This window comes from Anoplopoma fimbria, chromosome 9 (assembly GCF_027596085.1).
Source record: "Anoplopoma fimbria isolate UVic2021 breed Golden Eagle Sablefish chromosome 9, Afim_UVic_2022, whole genome shotgun sequence".
In the NCBI taxonomy this organism is placed as follows: domain Eukaryota; kingdom Metazoa; phylum Chordata; class Actinopteri; order Perciformes; family Anoplopomatidae; genus Anoplopoma; species Anoplopoma fimbria.
Genome location: NC_072457.1, coordinates 20,965,076 through 20,984,807, shown reverse-complemented (window position 1 = coordinate 20,984,807; position 19,732 = coordinate 20,965,076). Strand labels below are relative to the sequence as shown.

Below are 19,732 nucleotides of genomic sequence, written 5' to 3'. Positions count from 1 at the left end.
ACTGCATTTGAGTGATTTTAAAAACTTTATTAGCAAACAAATAACACCCAATAACATCTACTGCCAAGTTGCTATTCACAATTTAACAGGATTGTTTAAACTACATCAAATGTACAAGAATATTGCATACAACAATACAGACTTTTGAAAATAACTTTATATTTTTAAAGTTGAGCTACCAAATCCCTCTCTTGGAATTTATACTAGTCTTCCTTAAAAATATAACTTGTGGACGATTGTATCAGTTACAGCTGGGTCTTGTATTAAGTCACATCACATTTGATTGGCTGTTAGATGAACCTCACTAGAAGGTAGAACTAGATAATGCAGCTCAGATGTGTGCATTTTTTTACTTAATTCAAAAGCCCAAAAAAACTAAGATAAATAACTTATTAACAGACGACTAGAGTGGATGATGTTTTGCTGACTGTCACACATGTAAGTTCAACCTTTCATTACTGTTTATGTATTTACATAACTAATATTTGTGGTCTCATTAATATGTGTTTGAGTTTGAAATGCACCCTTAACTTGTTACTGTGATTTTAAACCATGTCGTTCTGTATGAACACAAAAAAAAAAGCCACTAGTCAAAATCATCAAGGTAGTTTTATTTTATCAGGGACAAATTCAAACAACTATAGCATCACTTTCAACTTAATTGTTTTTTTTTTTATTTATTTTTTTATTTCTTCTCAAGACGTCACACGATTGGCTGTCGTCTTGTAAACAGGAGAAAGAACATCATTAACAGGAGACACAGAGATCGCTCCCGTTCCTCAGCTCTTTTACCAATACTCTGCGGCGATGGTAAAACAGTGAGGAAGTGTCCACGGCCCCAAAAAGTAGACTAGACGACCTTCTTGTCGTTAGCCGAGGTGTACAACATTCTGATAATTAATGAGTAGGCAAACCCACAACAGTAGTAAAAGTCCCCATTTTGGGGCTACAGATATACATCGTCCACAAACCCAACACATCGGTTTATATAGCGTTTATTTCCATTAAGGTTACTGTCCATTTAAATGAACCAAATAAAAGTTGACACGTTACAATAACAGCCTCGTGTTACTGCATTCTCTCTCTCCAAGCTTCGTCAGTCACACAAACGTGAAAAATCAGTGTGTGTCGGCTTGAGTGGAGCAGCTCACAGGTAATATGGATAAGTAATGAGATTTGTGAATATCTGTTTAGGAGAAGATAAGCGCATCAAAGGCGTCAGACAGAGGAGTGTGGGATGTGTTTCGTTTAGCCGATGAAGTAAAAAAAAAAAAGCAGTTGATGCTCTATTTGGTTGTATTCTGTGTTTGTGACTGCATGTATCTGACTGGCTTGGTGAGCTGTGTGTGTGTGTGTGTGTGTGTGTGTGTGTGTGTGTGTGTGTGTGTGTGTGTGTGTGTGTGTGTGTGTGTGTGTGTGTGTGTGTATATGCGTGTGTGTGTGTGCGCATGCTCAGGGTTGGCTCTGGATGTGTCTGCGTAGCTCCTGGGCTTTATCCCTCAGGTCCGGTCTGCTGTCGGCCTGCAGCGTTGACAGCGAGCGCTGCAGCTGCTCCCGGCTCTTCACGGACACGCAGTCCCACTGTTCACTCTCTGTCAACATCACACAGGCACGGGAACATTTCATCAGGGACAGATCAATAAAGAACATATACTGGAGAAACATGCCCCAGTAGGTGAGTAAAAAAATGTGTTTATTACGAGACAGTAATCCAAAACAGCTTTATTATATAAATATATACCTCCAGTTCTCTTTACGATCATATCCACAACCGACAAGGCCTCCGTCCTCACAGAGGAGTAACTTTTGTTTTCTGGATGGGACAAACAACACAAACATGGTGATGATGTGCAGTCGTATTACACTAGAACACTAACTACGCTGACTTTGTGAGGCCTTTACCTAAAGGGTGAGTGAGAGCGGCGCAGGTCTCTGTGAGGATCTGAGACAACGCATCGAAGTCCTCACCGCCCTTCTCGAGCAGCAACAGCCTACAGAGGAAAAACAACACACACGCATGGAGTCAAAAAACTTGATTAGAAATGTTCATAAGCACAATATGATGCGCTTGATTAATTCAGGGTTTATGTCAACGAGAAAATAACAGGAAAATGTTTTGATTCTTTGGCCCTTACCCCTTGAAGTAGGCCTTCATGGACTGTAGAACACCAAGCTGGACTTTCCAGGTGCTTAGCTTGAGCTTCTCACACATCAGACTGCACACCGCCACCTGGAACCGAGCTACAGACAGACACACAGTACAGAACATTATATAACATCATTACAACACCTCTCTCTTAGATAAGAAATATTGACTTGGTATGGGAGAGTAGTATATAATGCAGACTACATTTATTTTGTATGTGTCTTTGAATCTTGCTCACTTGTCTTCGACTAATAGACTTGACACTTGATCTCAGTCCAATTAAGTAAATAACTGAGACCTAAAACTTAAAATAATCACCATTCTTTTGGGATATTCTCCAGGGAAAAGTACTAGAGTACTAGGCCTACAACAAATAATTAATATACACACTTCTAAAAGTGTGATAAAATAGACCATGGGGAGAATGCAATAGGTCATAATCATGCCAACATATCAGTGTGAATACAAATATGTTATTTTATCTATGACAAACCCAACAACGTATTGTTTACAGGGACTTAAACGCAGTAGAGGTAAACATATAAACTAAGAAAAATCAAACTAGCTCTGACTGCAGAATGTTTAAATAGCTAAAGGATGGTAGTATTTAGATCAGTTGATCCACACGTCTCTATTGAGGTCAGGCAGAAATAATAGTTTGGATCTGATTCTGTACGTCAGCGAAGTACATGAGGAACGCCACAAGTTGGTGGGTTGGGTCACATCAAATAAAAAAGGTGGGTGTACAGTTTAGAAAATATGATTCAGGGTTAATTCATTTCCCTGAAACAGTCAACATGTCATATCTGAGCAGAGGTCCGGTCATGTCTGTAACTTACCCTGAGTCTGCTGGTTTCTGGGCCAAGCCTTTCCAAGAGTCTCAAAGGCACAGAGCAGAGCTTCTGTCTGCAGCTCTTTCTCCTTCACATCTCGATCATCATCATCCTCACGTGACCTCAGCGATGTGCCACCGCTCTCTGGGCAGTTCTGTCGGGGAATCAGGAAGACAGAGAGAACAAAGTTCAACAACAGTGGTCTTAAAAGGCAGCGATATTTTACAATATGGCGTTATGATACCAAACAAGCAATATCAGACAAGAAGATGGGATTTAGACCTTCTTGATCAGGGGGAAAAGGATCTCAGCCATGTCGCTGAAACGGTCCTCCTGGCTGCTGTGGAGCACGTCTCCGGCACAGCGCAGAGCGGCCATTTTGTAAACCAGACTCTCCTTACGACATTCCTTGAACACAACCTCCAGAACCTCAGCGATGGTGGGTTGGCCTGCGCAGGGCTTCTTCAGCTCCGCGCTAAAAAACAGAGGAATAATGGAAAAGATTAGGTATAAAAAATAAAGAAATTGTTGTCTTTCAAATAAAACTGGCAACAGTTCTGCAAGGAGTCTCACCTGCATTTGGAAACAACTGATCCAATGGCTTTCAACAGCTCCTCCTGAAACATAAAAAAAAATTAAAATGTAAAACCAAAATATACATTTTGTGACACAAAAACTCCTTCTAACTCTTGTTCTGCCGTTGTAACATTATCCGCTACCTTGCCAGCCCATGTGCGTCCGGATAGCCCCTGCATTAAAGCCGTCAGCACCATGCCGAGGTGCGGCGCCACCAACGAGCCCGTCTGTTCCTTGGCAACGGTTGCCATGGCAGCTGCACCCTGAGCCTTCATCTTCCAGGACTGGGACTGCAGTGCCTTCTGCGTGATGGCGATCAGCTCCGTCATGTAGAGCCGGATGCCTCCAAAGCTTCCTAGAGACAAAGGAAAAGTTCAGAGAATAAAAAAAAAGTTAAAAGTTTTTAATGGATAACATTATTCCAAAATGTAGTTTAACATTTATTTATTTTATACAATAGCTAAATATATAGCTGTTTCTCACCTGGGACATTGTCCTGCCACACCTCACCCCACAGCGTGGCATCGTGGCCCTCGCCTTTCTCCTCATCGGGACCGGGCGCCTGGTGCATTCCCAGGAAGGCCAGCGGCAGAGCGACCCCCGCGTGGGCCTTCAGCACATCAGGGCTGTAGTGGCTGATGGCGTGCACGGTCAACGTACATGAAGACTTGTACACCAGCTCTGGTAATGGAGAGAGAGAGAGAGAGTTGAGAAAATATAGAGTGAAGAAGAAGAAGAAGAGAGCAGAGTCCCAAAGGTACCGTTGGGTTTAATGCACATACAGAATCGTTACACTGTGAGGGCATATTGATTTTTCTGCCGTCTTACCTTCCTTCTCCAAGTACCAGCTGCTGAGCTTCAGCAGTAGTTTCTCTACGCTGCTGTCTTTTGCCGTCTGATGGGGGGGGGGGGACAAGTGGAACAACTCATGGTTACCGAGTCACTGAGAACAACAAACGCTGTGATTAATACAATAAAAATAGTTTTAACAGCAGTGGTGCTTACCCTGACTAGATGCCCCAAAGCAAAAGCAAAAGCCTTCTGTACGACACTGCTCCTGTCATGGATGCCATTCAGCAGGGCACTCATCAGTTTGCCTGGAAACAACAACAATATCTTTGTCATTAATTCACTTGCATCAAACATGAGAACACATTACAGGAACAGAGGAGCTTACTTTACCTGAGTATGGGGTGAGGTCCTGGGGGCACTGCACTGTGAGGGAGACGATGACACTGGCACAGCCTCCCTGGACAGAAAAAAAGAGACATAAAGCATAAACAGGCTGACTCGATACACTGTATCTTTACATACATCATCCATTTAGGAATCAGTGACTACAGAGGTGTGTGCGTGCGTCTACCTTGGTGCCCAAGCCGACTCCACTCTTGAGCAGCTCACAGAGCCTGGGAACCAGCTCTCCCAGCACGGAAACATCCAGGTGCTGCAGACACTGAGCACAGGGATACACAAGACGGGTCCTTACAACACAGATCGCGTCGGCTTTTGTCATGTTTCGTTAAATAGAAAACGTCTCTTTCTTTGCAACTGAGGTTAAGTGAAATAATTATGATGTTTTGTTTCCTACCATGTTAACGGTCTCCATCATCGGAGAGGACTTTGCGGCACTCAGCCTGGCAGCGTCCATGGCACTCTAGAGAAGCAGAAAGAGCGCAATTCAAGAAAAAAAACCACGTAAAAAGGCTTCGGTTGCCAGACTTTGGGTGAAGATGCGGTTGACAGCTGATGTTACCTTTTCTTGCTCTGTGGCTCTGAGACTGAGGTAGTTGAGCACCTGAGGCTCCAGGGTGCTGAGGGCCTCCAGCAGGGCCGGGATCAGCCGGGAGGCGTGAGGCTTTAGTCTGGCCCCCGCCGTCTTACTAACCTTCACCAGGGTCTGGATACTGGTAGGGAATTTAAGGGATTAGTTCAGGGAGAACAAGGCAGACAATGCTACGGCACACAATTACAGCATGGTATTGTGGCGACTGAAACTAAAGAGCCATACTGCTCAACATCATGACATGTAAGCAAACTCTTGTTTTCTTGGTGACTGTGATGAACAAGTTTGTTTAAGTACACTGATTTAGCTGGTACAAAAAAAAAGAAAAAAAAGAAAAGAATTGAAGTTGAAGTCAAATATACATATTTGGACTCTGGAAAAAAAACAAACTTTCAACATGTTTTGTACTGTTATGTTCCCCCCCAAAAAAACATCGTCCCCCACAGTTCGCCGTGTACCGCACTTCTAAAATGTTTATTTAGTTTTTAGCTGACAGACATACAGCATAAGCTGCCTCATAATAAGCACCTTCAGATCGAGGTCACACAGGAAAAGCTAGAGCACATTTCCGGAGGGAGAAGTTACCTTAGCGAGCGGACCTCGGAGACATTGCTAACGATGCCTTTTTCCAGCAGGACGGGCAACATGACCGCCACAGTTCTCTGGGCTGCAGAGCCCGTAGACTCACACATACGAGTACACACCTGGACAGAGAGCGAGACGAGACACTTGTACACAAACATTTAAAGAGATATTCGCACACACAGGCCAGTATTGTGACAAACAACTTTACCTTGCTGAGTGTTTTCAGCGTGAGGTCTGCTGCTTTCCTCACAGATTCCTGAAAAGCAAGAGGACACAGTCAGCAATGCATTACAAAACAATGTAATGCTACTTGTAGTTGTTCTGTTGTACGTTTAGAATGTGTGCTCTACACGACAGCCTCATATGATTCATCGTTATGCTCACCTTGATGTCGTCAAGGACTCTGAACAGTGTCTCCCACATTTCTGCAAGGTGATCAATGAGGTCTTCAGCTTGGCGGCCACGAACCAGGTCGTTCAGGGCGAGGCAGCTGGAAGGAAAATCAATCCATCAAAAACAGATCATTTTTTACAGATTTTTACATTAGAGCAAAGGCTTAAAAAAAAAAAAAAAAAAAAAAAAAAAATCGATGAAAGTAGAAAGGAAACTAATAACTGGGAGTTTGATGTTTAGTGTGTGTGTAGTTCGTGTACCTGGACTCGCGGATTCTCCAGGTGTTACTGGTCAAGTTAGAAATCACATCCTGCAGGATCTCCTTAAGATACTTATCCACCTGAAACACACCAGAACAAACCAACACGCTTATGTTACTTCTAATGATGAAAGTCTTTTACATCTTTTTCAAACATCCACTTGTTTGTAGATGTACAAGTATGTATTTTTGTGTATGTTGCACAAGACTAAGCTCCTACCAGGGTCTTATCCGTGACCAAGGCGTCCCAGATGCTGGTCATGGCCTGACGAATGCTCAGGTTGGGGTCAAACTGGTAGCGGTACAAGCGGGGCACGATCTGGGGCAGGAACGGGGCCAGCTGCTCCCCGGCCTTGGCTGCGATCATGTTGAAACCAAAAGCTGCCCCCTGAAAAGATGAGAGGTCAGGTGTAAAGAAGAGTGAGGCAACCCCAGATAGTCAGGGAAATGGAACGGCGATGATATGAACGCGATACCTTGCGGGAGTTCCACATGGCATGGTGATTGGCCAGGTTCATGAACTTGTAGACCAGATCCGGTTGGTTCAGGTCGCTGGCCAGCGAGCAGAGCTCCTTGTATGTTGTCAGGCCGTGACTGTCGGGAGAACATCCATGTAAGAGGGAGAGGAAGGTCAACTTGTGCACATAAAGCATTTTCACTACATTTGGAAAAGTCAAAAATGTCTAATAGTGGTGACCCCAGACTTACCCATCAGGTGTTTTCCCCAAACCTTCTCCTTGGAACACCTCGGTATCTTCTGAAACAGCATGTTTCACTCTGTTTGATTAAAAAAAAAAGGAATAAGAATTCAAGAATATATAAACACTGAAAATGTTACAACTTTCTGTGCCTCTTTCTATTGTTTCGTTCCATCCTCCTTTACTCAACCATCTACTCGCCTTTTGCCAGTCATGAGTGTTTCCACCAGAGTAGACACCAACTCCTGCTGGTCAACCTCTCCTCCCATCTCATAGACGAGGCCCAGGCCTTTAGACGCCACATCCTGGCTCAACTCTACATGAAAGAAGAAAGAAAAGAGGGACGGATAAGGAATTGTGAAGGACAGAAAGCAAGGCTTGATACATATTTTTGTAATGTTGCACATGTGCATTTAAAAAGCTGGTGTTGAGTTCAATCCAGGTTGGACATAAGTCTCTGCTTACCATCAGGGTCGGAGAGAACAGAGATGAACGCCACCTGAATCTCCTTCAAATGGGACTGTAAGAGCAAAATTTTTGTATTACAAAAAAACAGAGGATTCGACATATGAAGAAGTCTGTGCTTTTCTTTCATTGTTAGAAAACTAAATGTAGTCCTCAAGCACTGATGACGTTCTTTCTCATGAGGCGGAAAAAATTAATTATTGTGCATTTCCTTCAGCTAAAGGTCATTAATAAATACAGATAAACATTTTGTGAGAATTTGTGACAAAAAATGTATGTTCTGTTTAATGACGGAGGAGAGTTATTAAGAAAAAAAGAGTTTAATGACGGAGGAGTTATCATCCTAAACATCTGACATATTCAAAATAAAAATGACTTGCAAAAGTCTCCAGATCTCACACAACAAAAACACGGGAAATCACAAACTCCTCTTTACTCAAGTCGCATTATCTTATATGTGAGGCTTGCAAAAAAGATGCTGTCTATGTTATCCCTCTCTTGGTTATTCAGCCTCTGAACTGTGACCCTGTTTCTCTTCAGATTCAGAACATACATATATATGTACAAAAACACCCACCGTGATTTCCTTGTGTTGGCTGAGTTTCTTGACCAGAGAAAGCAGCCATATGCAGGCCGCCTGTCGGACATGGGGGTTCTGGCTGGGTATATACCGGGCCAGGATGGACTTGAGGACCCAAGGAACCACATCGTTATTTTTCACATCTAAAAAAGGGAGGACAAGGAAGAGAGTGGAAATGTTTTTGAGGGGGAAAAAAATAATATTTCTAGTTTTGTTGAAGTGGCATTTGAGCTGTAGATAAAAAAAAAAAGGCATATTATTGTATGTAAATGTATGCTCAGGTAAATCTAATTTGTCACTTATATGATTGCTAGCAATGCAGATCTGCTAGACAGAAGATATGTCTTTCATCATTATGCACTTCACTGTGACAACCACTGTCATTATGCAAGAGACAGTCTGACAAATCTGATCACTTGACTAATTTCAATATAAAGAGTCAGCCTTAATACATACTTGACAACCAAATCAATCACATTTGTGCGAACATAGCTTGAGAAATGATCTGATTCCAAAGTCAATTTTTCTGATATAGCCCTTTATAACATATCGCGGCCTCGACAATCTGTACAGCATACAACACCCTCTGTCTTTGGCAATGGAAAGTAAAATCCAACTACTACAATTGAAGGTACTTACTTTGTGGGGGGCTGTACTGGTCCTCGGTGCAGGTCCACGGGTCCCTAGCAGCTCCAGAGCTGGTTCCTATAGCCACACTGGTTATAGCCTCTCCCACTGTGAACTGCAGCTCCACCTGTTTGGCCTTAAGACAAAAGAAAAGTGTAAAAAAAAAAAAAAAAAAAACACACCGACACATCAGATTGAGACCTCTTACCCAACAATGCATGTTAATAAAGATTGTGTTTGTGTTTCTTAAATCATAAAACATTAAGTCATCAACAAAATGTATTTTACAGTTAAAAGTTTTGCTACAACAATCAGTTGGATTGTGCCTACTAGAATGTAAAGCCCTGCATTGCTAAGGTTAATAATACAGTCAGGCAGTCTGTGTGTTTCATACCTCCACAGAGTCCATGAGACCCTGCAGCAGCTTCTTCTGGTGAGGGAAGTCTCCGTCTCCCACAGGCAGGTAACCCAAGGTCTGGATGGATCGCTCCTTCATCTGGAGATAAAGAGGATATGTGTCACAAATCTTTTGACTGAAGATCCAACACATCATTTAAAAACATACATGCAAGCCATGTCGACACCGAACAAAACACCATGGCGTCCACTTCCTGTTGTGTAGTCCCTGGTTACCTTCGTGCTCTCCTTGCCAGAGGGGATGCGAGCCAGCAGGTTTTCTGTGGCCGACAGTTTGGTGAAGCCCGCCCCATCAGCAGGGATCAGCAGGGGGCCATTACGGCCAACTTCTCCCAGAGCTGTACACGCTGCTACAGCCAGCAGTGCACTACTGCTGTCCAGGAAGGAACCTGGATGGACACAGACACACACACACACACAGACACACACACACACGTAAATTACCCATTCCTAATGTTCACACAAAAAGGTTAATGGCAAATAAATGGCATTTTAACATCACTCTATTGTACACCAACAGCTGTTAAAGTCAGTCAATACCGGAGGAAATTGTTTAAAAAAAATTAAAAAAAATAAAAGCATACCAATTGTCTTGGTGGCCATGGCAACAAGTTCATCATCTCCTTGGGAGGTGTTGCTCATTTGCTGCTCCATGTCGTGCATAGAGTCCCCAGAGGTGGCAGCTTTTTTCTTGCTCATGTACCTTCCCACCATGTAGCCCAGAGCCATGATGGCACCATGCTGAGTCTCAGGACTCTGTGGTTCAACAAAACCAATCAGCATTTACTCAAGTAAAAAATGCACACTTAATAAAACATAAAAGAAAGAAAAAAAACGTTGAAGTGCTCTGAAGAGACAAAAGTGCGCATACATGGTTGTCCTTGGTGATTTTGAGCAGGTTGTGCACAGCCGACTGCAGCTCGTTGCCAGTCATGGAGGAAACCACCACGGCATACAGCTGGGCCGCCAGCTCCCTCATGTCCTCCTTATTTGTGTTCATCAGACTCTGGAGAGGAAAACATCTGTTATTACAGCCGAAGTGGAAACGTGTGAATTATGCTCATGGTTTTACAAAAATCACAGGACAGCTAACTAATTGGACTCAATGCCTAACTAATGAATTAGAGCTTTGATAAATCTCACTGCAGAAATGCTACAATACTATAGTCTAATAGAATACATGAATAAATGAAATACTCACTTTAATCCAGTCAATTTTATCAATAAATCTGGGAGCCAGTATATCTGGGCAGACAGACACCGCCTCCAGTAGACAGTACATAACTGGAATTCCTGTTGAGATTAATAAAGGGAGGCGTAATAAATAACACATGGAGTGTTTCCAACCATGATTATCATGACACACACAGATAAAAATACAATGAATATAACAAAAACATTACTTTTAAAAAAGTTCAATAAGTAACAAAACAAACACTTCCTGTACCACTGCATACATATTACATTAACATAAACTACTGGTAATAGATAAAAAAAAAAATCTTAAATGTTCTATGAAGCCCATAATAACAATGGACACATGACTTGGTCCTGCAGCACAATGGCCCTGAAGAAAGGGAAGGTTAACTCACCCCCGACAGCAGACAGCAGCTGCTGCAGCAGATCCATGTAGACATGAACGGGGTTCCCCTCTGAACCCTTTGACTGAGACTCAGAGGTCAGCAGTGTGCGGACGTAGCGTCCGATGGCCGGCGCGCCATCCTGCATGTCGGCAAGTCGCGCAGACATGGGCGTGACCCCGGCGCTGTGGGCTAAACACATCCTCAGGTAGAGCACGATCTAGTGGAAGATTGGGAAAAGTTAGGTGTCTGCAGCAGCAGCAACAAAAAAAATAATAATAAAAAAAAAAAAAAAAAAAAAAAAGGGGGCAAACTTAATGTCACAGCCTGATCACTAATTAATATTTACCTCCCCAAATGCAGATGGGTTGAAAGGAATAGTGGAGGTTCCAACAATGTATTTAGCTGGAGTCTTGATCCTCTGAGCTGCCTGATGATGACAAGATTAAAAAAAGAGAGATTAAATCATCATTACGTTTAAATGGGTGTAACCTGGGTGTTAACAAGCACAGAGCCTCACCTTCTCCTGGACATAGGCCACCATGTCAGGAAAGGAGGGCATTGTTTTTGGTCCCTCCTTCTCTGAGCTCTTGTTAGGAAAAGCTCTCAGCACCTTCTGGGCCTCCGCGGACACCTCCTCCCTCCTGAAAACACACAAAACAGCAAATTTTAGCTCCTGCAAAACACCCTAAATTAACCACCTCCCATCAAATTTTTATCTTATTGCCTATTTGATACAATAAGTGCTTTTAGACTTACTAAAATGCTGATTTGTGATGCAATTAATTTGCCGTTACATACAAGTTTTTTGTGTTTTGGGACTTACGGGTCTCCAGCTGCCAGTAGCAGCAGGTATCTTGATGGCACGTGATCAGGACCAAACACTGTGCTGGCAAACTTCATGGCCACCTGGCGAACTTGCACCTCCGGCTGTCACAAAAAGAATAATCAAAAGGTTATCGATTATACCTCAAGGCGACATACTAAACTAGTCAAGATTATCTTTTTGTTTCTTAATTAAAGGAATATCTTGTTTAGCAGCGTAGACTCACCTTTACAATGTATGCAGCCACCAGGGCCTCCATTAGGTTCAGCAGCGCCCCCTGCAGGTTCGCATAAGCTCCAACCATCATAGACAAAGCTTCCTGAATGGCAAGACGGACATCAGACTCCTCCTAAAGAAAATAACACAGATTTTGGGGAACATCAGTATTGGATACTCCCTTTGTATCTTCTTAGAGTTGAGGCTTAGAAAATAAACTTTAATGCATTGTGGGGTGCTGCGGAGTTTTCACAGCATTTAAAGTGACCTTCCACTTACCTTGCACATGGACTCAAAAAACTGCTGCACGAGTGCAATATCCTTTGTGAACAGCTGTGGCATGCGGCTAGACGAGAAGATAGAAAACGTAGAATATTTTTATACTAAAATCCAACACCAAGCTGGCAATATTTATAGAAAGCGATAAGATATTTAATTTTACCTTGACAGCTTTCCAACAGCAGAATAGGCAACACATAATAACTTAGGATCCTGCAAGGACAAATGTTTTTTAGTTGGTATTTATATATGAAATATAACCGTAAACACAGACATTGTAGTATAAATGTGTGTAGTCATTAGTAGTTTTACCTCCTTGTATTCATTGATGAGCTTGGTGAGACCATTAAGCAGCATTAGCCCCAAAGGTTTATTAGTGTCAGGACATCTGAAATACATAAAAAGCCCAATTATAATTTTGCAAATGCAAATGCTATTTCATGTAAAGAAATGAAATATGGATGTATCTAGAAAAAAAGTACACTTTTCTTACACCATGCAGATGTGATGGACAAACTGCAAGGTGAGAGACAGAAGTTTGTTGTTGGTGTTGGCTCCAAACAGACCATCATACACAACCTAAAAAGAAAGGAAAGGAATGATTGCAGCGCACACTGGAGCATTTGAAAAGGATTTAGTCTGCCACCAGACCAACTTTGAAATATTTGAGAATAAACAAATGTACCCGTAAGCATGAAAAAAGGATCCTACCTGGATGTTAGCTGGAAAGCACTCTGCGGCTAGGCGCGAGCGCAGAAGATGTGGCAGGATCTTCAGCTTGACTCGTGTGCTTACTGGCTCGTGTTTCAGCTCTTGCTTCACATTGCCTCCCTAGTGCACATACAAAACAGTATTATATACATAATATTTATAAATTAAAACCTCACAGTTTAGGTTAAAAAATGATCTTTCGATGTTTACAAACCTTTGATTTAAGAGGAACGTCCCCCAGATACACCTTGTACATCTTGTTGATAATTAGAGGATTGTTCCAATCGATGATGCTGGAAGATAATAAAACACAAGGACACAACCATTGATATGAATAAAAGTTTGTTTCAGCATTTCTTTCAGAAGGTTTAAGATACCAGTCGGTCAGTCTCTTAAACATAGCCTGAAAAAAATGATTTAATCTTGTGATTTTTAGGCACAACAAGTATACCCAATAATTTGACAATTCACTGTATCATATATTGAGTTAAAGTTAAGATGGCTGGTTTGATGACTTGATGAACCAGAGATGATTCAAGCTCCTTAACCAACCTCTGTTTGCTCTTCAGCTCCAGGTCAGCCGCTGTGGCCACACCGTGCCGGGTGTCGCTCGATGCCACCACCAGGTGCACCACCGTCTCCACCTCCGGGATTTGCTTCGCCTCCATGAACTTCACTATGCCCAGTTTACACTGTTGAAACCAAATACAGGACAAAGTAATTAGAACCGTTATACAGCCATTAAAATACAGGGGCTCAGGCATACATTTTTTAAATATCTGTCTGCCCATATTACCAAAAATATAGCCTCTACTCGTCCTCCAGCTGAGTGATCGTACCTGCTCTAGCTGCTCAGCGCTCCACTGGGCTTCTCCAATCACCCTCTTGGCAGCATAGACACTCATCCCTGGGGAGGCTGGGGGAGACCCTGGCCAGCTGCAGCCACCGTCCCCTCTGCAGGACTTCCCTGGGAGGAGGAGGGAGCAGGGCGAGTCGGGGATTCATTCAGCACAAACCTAAAGGAGCCGGAAAGAGAACAGGTCAACGTTCTTGTTCAACGATTAGAGTTAGGCTATCCTGTGACCCAGACACATACCCCATACAATACCCAAAGCAGACGCCATGAACTCACCCGTAAGGCATCAGTAAAACATCCAACATAAACTCCAGCAGCAGCTGCACTGTCTTTGGCCTCTCAGATAGGTTAAATGGAGACACAATCTTGGAGGTGTCTGCAGGATACTTCATATGGTAAAGAGTAGGGATCAGCAGGTGCATCAGGCTAAGAGAAGGAAGTGAGAGTGAAGCTAAATCACAGTCCGACAAGGGATGAATAGGGTTCAGCCCCAAATAATGAACAAATGTTTAACTTAATTCACGTGTCAATCAAGCATAAACTCCAGTGAATGTATATGCTAGTGCATTCCAAATGTGTGGTAGTGGGTGTGTCCCCTCACCTGTCCTGCTGTGGCTGTGGCTTGCCCTCCATGGCAGTGAGAAGGGTGGGGGCCAGCTCGCACTGTTTCCCCACCTCCAGACGAGGGTAGCCCATTTTGATGTAGATGATGGTGAAATTCTACAAAAGACATAGATTTAACAATCACCATTTGTGTCTCAAATTACACATCACTAGTTAAACAAAATTAAAATAAATTGGTCTCGTTCACATCTGAAATATCAAGATATATATAATATAATCCACATCAGTGAAAACTAAATCTACCATTTTTACATTTGCTATCTAAACTTAAGGTGTTAAAACCAAGATGCAGACTGGTAGATATGATAATAGTCACTGTAACTAGTTATTAGTGATCTTAACAGTAATCAATGTAATTTGTAACTTTCAATAGCTCCACTCCGTGAATGTATCATGAATAAAACTTCTGGTTTCAATAGATCTACTTTGCAAACGTTTATTCTTACCGTCACAAAGGAGGCGGCTGCGGGATCTTGGTACTGCACCAGCAAAGTTTCTACTGGCAGCTGAATCTTCGGCCTGCTTTTTATCCTCTTGTTCAAGTGGACCAACAGCTCCATTACCTAGCGGAGGAGGCACAGAAAGCTGTTTGGTGGTTTGATCAACAAATGCAAAAACTCACTGGACAAAAACTGGAAGATCGAAGGTCATTGAAAGCATCCCTGCATCATGCCTGCATACAATGGAAGTTTTATGTCTTTGACTAAAGATTTGGGGTAAAAAATAAAAAAGCCAATATTTTTAGGGGGAGGTCCCGATGGCCTTAGACTGCAAATGTGTATTATTACTCTGAGGTGTAGCGTGAGCACAGACTCTTGAGTCATTGTAATCTTTTTAGGCACAGATAGAGACAACACCCATCTTACTTTCTTCCGCACACCCTCCTGAACGCTGGAGAGTTTGAGGAGCACAGGGGGAGGAACTTGGAGATGATGTCCTGCAGCTGGTCATCGGTTTCTGCATGGCCCAGGCGAAGGAACACACGTTCCAGTTGATCTGTGAAAAGAAGAAACAAAAAAAAAAAAACACATTAAACACCTTGATCAACTCATGTTCTGGGTTGTATTCATCATACCCCCCCTCCCAAAAAAATAACCACTAAACATGAGAGCAGCTTAAATGCAATGACTCTTCTATAATTCATTTGACAACAGTTTTCCATTCATATATGGAGGCACAGCCCAGTGGGTTCATGCAACCACATGGCAAAACCAGTGGAAAGACATGGAGTTAAAACAGGCTGAAACAGAGTGAAAACAGGCTGAAACAGGCTGAAAACAGTCAGTCCTGTCAGCTGATGAGTGGGCTCAAACCCCACTCAGCCCTGCCTCCTCTCTCCTAGCATGGTGCTAGCTACACTGACTGACCCTCAACGCATTTCACATCATTTTGACGCCCTACCTCCGTCTTTGCACCGTAACACACACCCTGCACATGTAGCCCTTCATGCTCCAAACACTCAAATGTACGACTCAGAAGTCTGCTTAAACAAAATGTATGAGCAGCACACGTGTTAGTTTCATTTTGACCATGACTGGGCAGACGGCCTCCTGACGTTAGCATGTAGCCGAGGAGCTAGCTGTCCGGTTTTAAACTGAAACAAGCTTCATCGTTACTTTAAAATAAAACATCCCAGTCGTTAGAATAAGAATAAAGCAGGTCTGGGGCTCATTTGGGGTTTTGACGGCCACGAATACAGCATTTTAAGAGATATTCATCACAAATACCGCAGAAAGAAACTTACTGAGTTCATCCTGGGCAGCCATGTTTGCAGAGACTCATCAGCGCCCCCGCAGGTCACTGGAGGTCACTGCACCCTCTGCTGCCACTCCTTCACCAGAACTCCACTGTCAAGCAATGGTGTTTATGTCCACTACAGTAATACACCATGTTACATTTATTATGTTATACAGTACCAGTCAAAAGTTTGGACACACCTTCTCATTCAATGTTTTTTCTTTATTTTTATTTTTTTCTACATTGCAGATTAATATTGAAGACATCCAAACTATGAAGGAACACATATGGAATTATGTGGTAAACAAACAAATGCTCAACAAACCAGAATATGTTTTATATTTTAGATTCTTCAAAGTAGTTCAATGAGAAGGCGTGTCCAAAGTTTTGACTGCTACTGTATGTGCATCTGATATGAATATGCGTGTATTAGTATGACAAACCAGAAAACATTATAGTACAGCAGCATAGTATGCTATGACATAATATACAGTACCAGTACCTTCTCATTCAACTACTTTGAAGAATCTAAAATATAAAACATATTCTGGTTTGTTGAGCATTTGTTTGTTTACTACACAATTCTATATGTGTTCCTTCATAGTTTGGATGTCTTCAATATTAATCTACAATGTAGAAAAAAAATAAAGAAAAATAAAGAAAAACCATTGAATGAGAAGGTGTGTCCAAACTTTTGACTGGTACTGTAACTGTAGTTTATGGCGGTGCCAAATTGTACAAGTTTACAAGCAATGGAGTTTATGTCCATTACAGTAATACACCATGTTACATTTATTATATTATATATTATGTCATAACATACTATGCTGCTGTATTATATTCTTTTCTGGTTTGTCATACTAATACATGCATATTCATATCAGATGCACTTATATTGTTAATACATGACTCCAAGGACTTCAGCAGCTTCAGGCCGGTGGCATTAACATCCCACCTGATGAAGACCCTGGAGCGGCTGGTCCTTGTGCACCTCTGCCCCCTGGTGATCTCATCTTTGGACCCTCTTCAGTTCGCCTACCAATCTGGCATCGGGGTGGATGACGCTGTCATCTACCTGCTACAAAGATGCCTTTCTCACCTGGAAAAGGCTGGAAGCACTGTGAGAGTCATGTTCTTCGACTTCTCCAGTGCCTTCAACACCATCCAGCCTTTGCTTCTGAGGGACAAGCTGGAACAGACTGGGGTGGACCACCACCTCACTGCGTGGATCCTGGACTACCTCACCAACCGTCCACAGTATGTGAGGATAAGGGAGTGTGAGTCAGATCGGGTGTCCTGCAGCACGGGGGCCCCACAAGGAACCGTTCTGGCTCCATTCCTCTTCTCCATCTATACTTCGGACTTCAAATATAACTCTGCTACCTGCCACCTGCAAAAGTTCTCTGACGGCTCTGCAATCGTCGGCCTCATCTCCGCCGGCGATGAGAGGGAATACAGAGAACTGAACCAGGACTTCATAGGATGGTGCCGGCGGAACCGCCTCCAGATCAACTCTGGTAAAACCAAAGAGCTGGTGGTGGACTTCCGCCAGGGTAAACACTGTCCTCCGTAACCAGTGAACATCCAGGGACAGGACATTGAGATTGTGCAATCTTATAAGTACCTGGGTGTTCACCTGAACAATAAACTGGACTGGACTAATCATACAAATTCACTGTATAAAACGGGTCAGAGCAGACTCTATCTGCTGAGGAGACTGAGGTCCTTTGGAGTGCAGGGAGCACTCCTGAGGACCTTCTTTGACTCTGTGGTGGCATCAGCCATCTTTTATGCAGTGGTCTGCTGGAGCAGCAGCATCTCAGCAGCCGACAAGAAGAGACTCAACAAGCTTGTCAGGAAGGCCAGCAGTGTGCTGGGGTGTCCACTGGATACGGTGGAGGTGGTGGGAGACAGGAGGATGATGGCCAAGCTGTCATCCCTGATGAACAACACCTCTCACCCCATGCAGGACACCCTGGCAGCTCTGTGCAGCTCCTTCAGCCACCGGCTGCTTCACCCCCGGTGTTTGAAGGAGAGGTACCGCAGGTCCTTCCTTCCTGCTGCTGTCAGGTTGCACAACCAACTCTGCTCCCAGTAGACCACATGACACATGACAATAATAACATGACAATAAAAACCTGTGCAATACATTACACTGTGCAATAATAGTTAAATAATAGTTAAAATAGTTTTTTCTGTCTGTAAATATAACATTTCAGTTATTGTTGATTTTCTACTGTTTTTTATTGCTTATTTATAATACTTGTTTTTTATTTTATTTATTTTTTATTTTCATTTTTTACTTTTATCTTGCCTTTCTTCTACTATGTCTCTTGTGTGCACTTTACTCTACGCTGCTGTAAGCCTGCAAATTTCCCCGCTGCGGGACTAATAAAGGATTATCTTATCTCTTATCTTATCTTATCTTATGTTCCAAACAGGCCAAGGTCAAACAGACAAGATTTTTTTTTCTGGTGCTCTTTTTGCATTGCGTTTATTATCAAATGCACAACAATTACAGAGAACAGTTGCTGTCAATGGACATTGTGGGTCCATAGCTCCCTCCAACAATGTCAATTAAATATGTATAAAAACAAAATCCAAAGAGTAAAAAAAAAAAAAGTATAAAATTGTACAAGTTAGGGATGGAGATAGGAAGACCAAGCAAGTGTCATGCCAAAGTAGGACAAACACAAACTAGAGGGATTTTTCACAAACTGGCAACCCAAAAGTTGATTATGAAGCATAAGAAAGTAATTGGTAATGTATTAATTGGTATTATGTGCCTTATTGGAAACTGGTACAACATGGTCTCATGGTGGTACCATATAATTTGTATTCAAATTATATTATATGCTACATATATTATATTATTTATTATGTCATAGCCTACTATGCTGCTGTATTATATTGTTTTCTGGTTTGTCATACTAATACACACATATTCATATCAGATGCACTGAATACATGTTCCAAACAGGCCAAGGTCAAACAGACAAGATTTTTTTTTCTGGTGCTCTTTTTGCATTTGCGTTTATTATCAAATGCACAACAATTACAGAGAACAGTTGCTGTCAATGGACATTGTGGGTCCATAGCTCCCTCCAACAATGTAAATTAAATATGTATAAAATCAAAATCCAAAGAGTAAAAAAAAAAGTATAAAATTGTACAAGTTAGGGATATAGAAAGGAAGACCAAGCAAGTGTCATGTCAAAGTAGGACAAACACAAACTAGAGGGATTTTTCACAAACTGGCAACCCAAAAGTTGATTATGAAGCATTAGAAAGTAATTGGTAATGTATTAATTGGTATTATGTGCCTTATTAGAAACTGGCCTCATGATGGTACCACATAATTAGTTTTGACAGCTTTTGTTAGTAAATAGGCATATTAATGGAGAGCTCTTATGAATATAAAAAAAACATTAAAAAAACCCATATATACACAAGTGTATCATCTATTTTCGAGAGTCACATTTAAGAGTATGTATTAATTAGTGCAGTAGTAGTAGTAGTTGATAAAAGCATCAAGGCAAAT

The 19,732-nt window shown here is 42.2% G+C and overlaps 1 protein-coding gene across 1 annotated transcript; it reads right to left on the bottom strand.

Moving 5' to 3' along the window:
- Positions 1-580: 580 nt before the first annotated feature.
- On the bottom strand, positions 581-16,220 carry ecpas (Ecm29 proteasome adaptor and scaffold). Its single transcript, XM_054604030.1, is given in 51 exon segments — positions 581-1,592; positions 1,742-1,813; positions 1,903-1,991; positions 2,136-2,241; positions 2,986-3,133; positions 3,262-3,454; positions 3,553-3,596; positions 3,699-3,910; positions 4,039-4,236; positions 4,384-4,450; positions 4,561-4,652; positions 4,738-4,804; positions 4,919-5,008; positions 5,144-5,209; positions 5,309-5,459; positions 5,924-6,042; positions 6,132-6,179; positions 6,308-6,413; positions 6,577-6,656; positions 6,796-6,963; positions 7,052-7,169; positions 7,284-7,352; positions 7,475-7,589; positions 7,739-7,793; positions 8,316-8,461; positions 8,958-9,081; positions 9,340-9,441; positions 9,579-9,751; positions 9,947-10,118; positions 10,234-10,368; positions 10,564-10,655; positions 10,955-11,162; positions 11,292-11,372; positions 11,463-11,586; positions 11,769-11,872; positions 11,995-12,117; positions 12,264-12,330; positions 12,427-12,476; positions 12,576-12,651; positions 12,757-12,842; positions 12,975-13,094; positions 13,189-13,267; positions 13,527-13,666; positions 13,814-13,887; positions 13,890-13,990; positions 14,107-14,256; positions 14,432-14,550; positions 14,901-15,017; positions 15,321-15,373; positions 15,376-15,450; positions 16,199-16,220. Coding segments are annotated over 51 exon segments (5,526 nt in total). The 3' UTR covers positions 581-1,452.
- Positions 16,221-19,732: the final 3,512 nt, after the last annotated feature.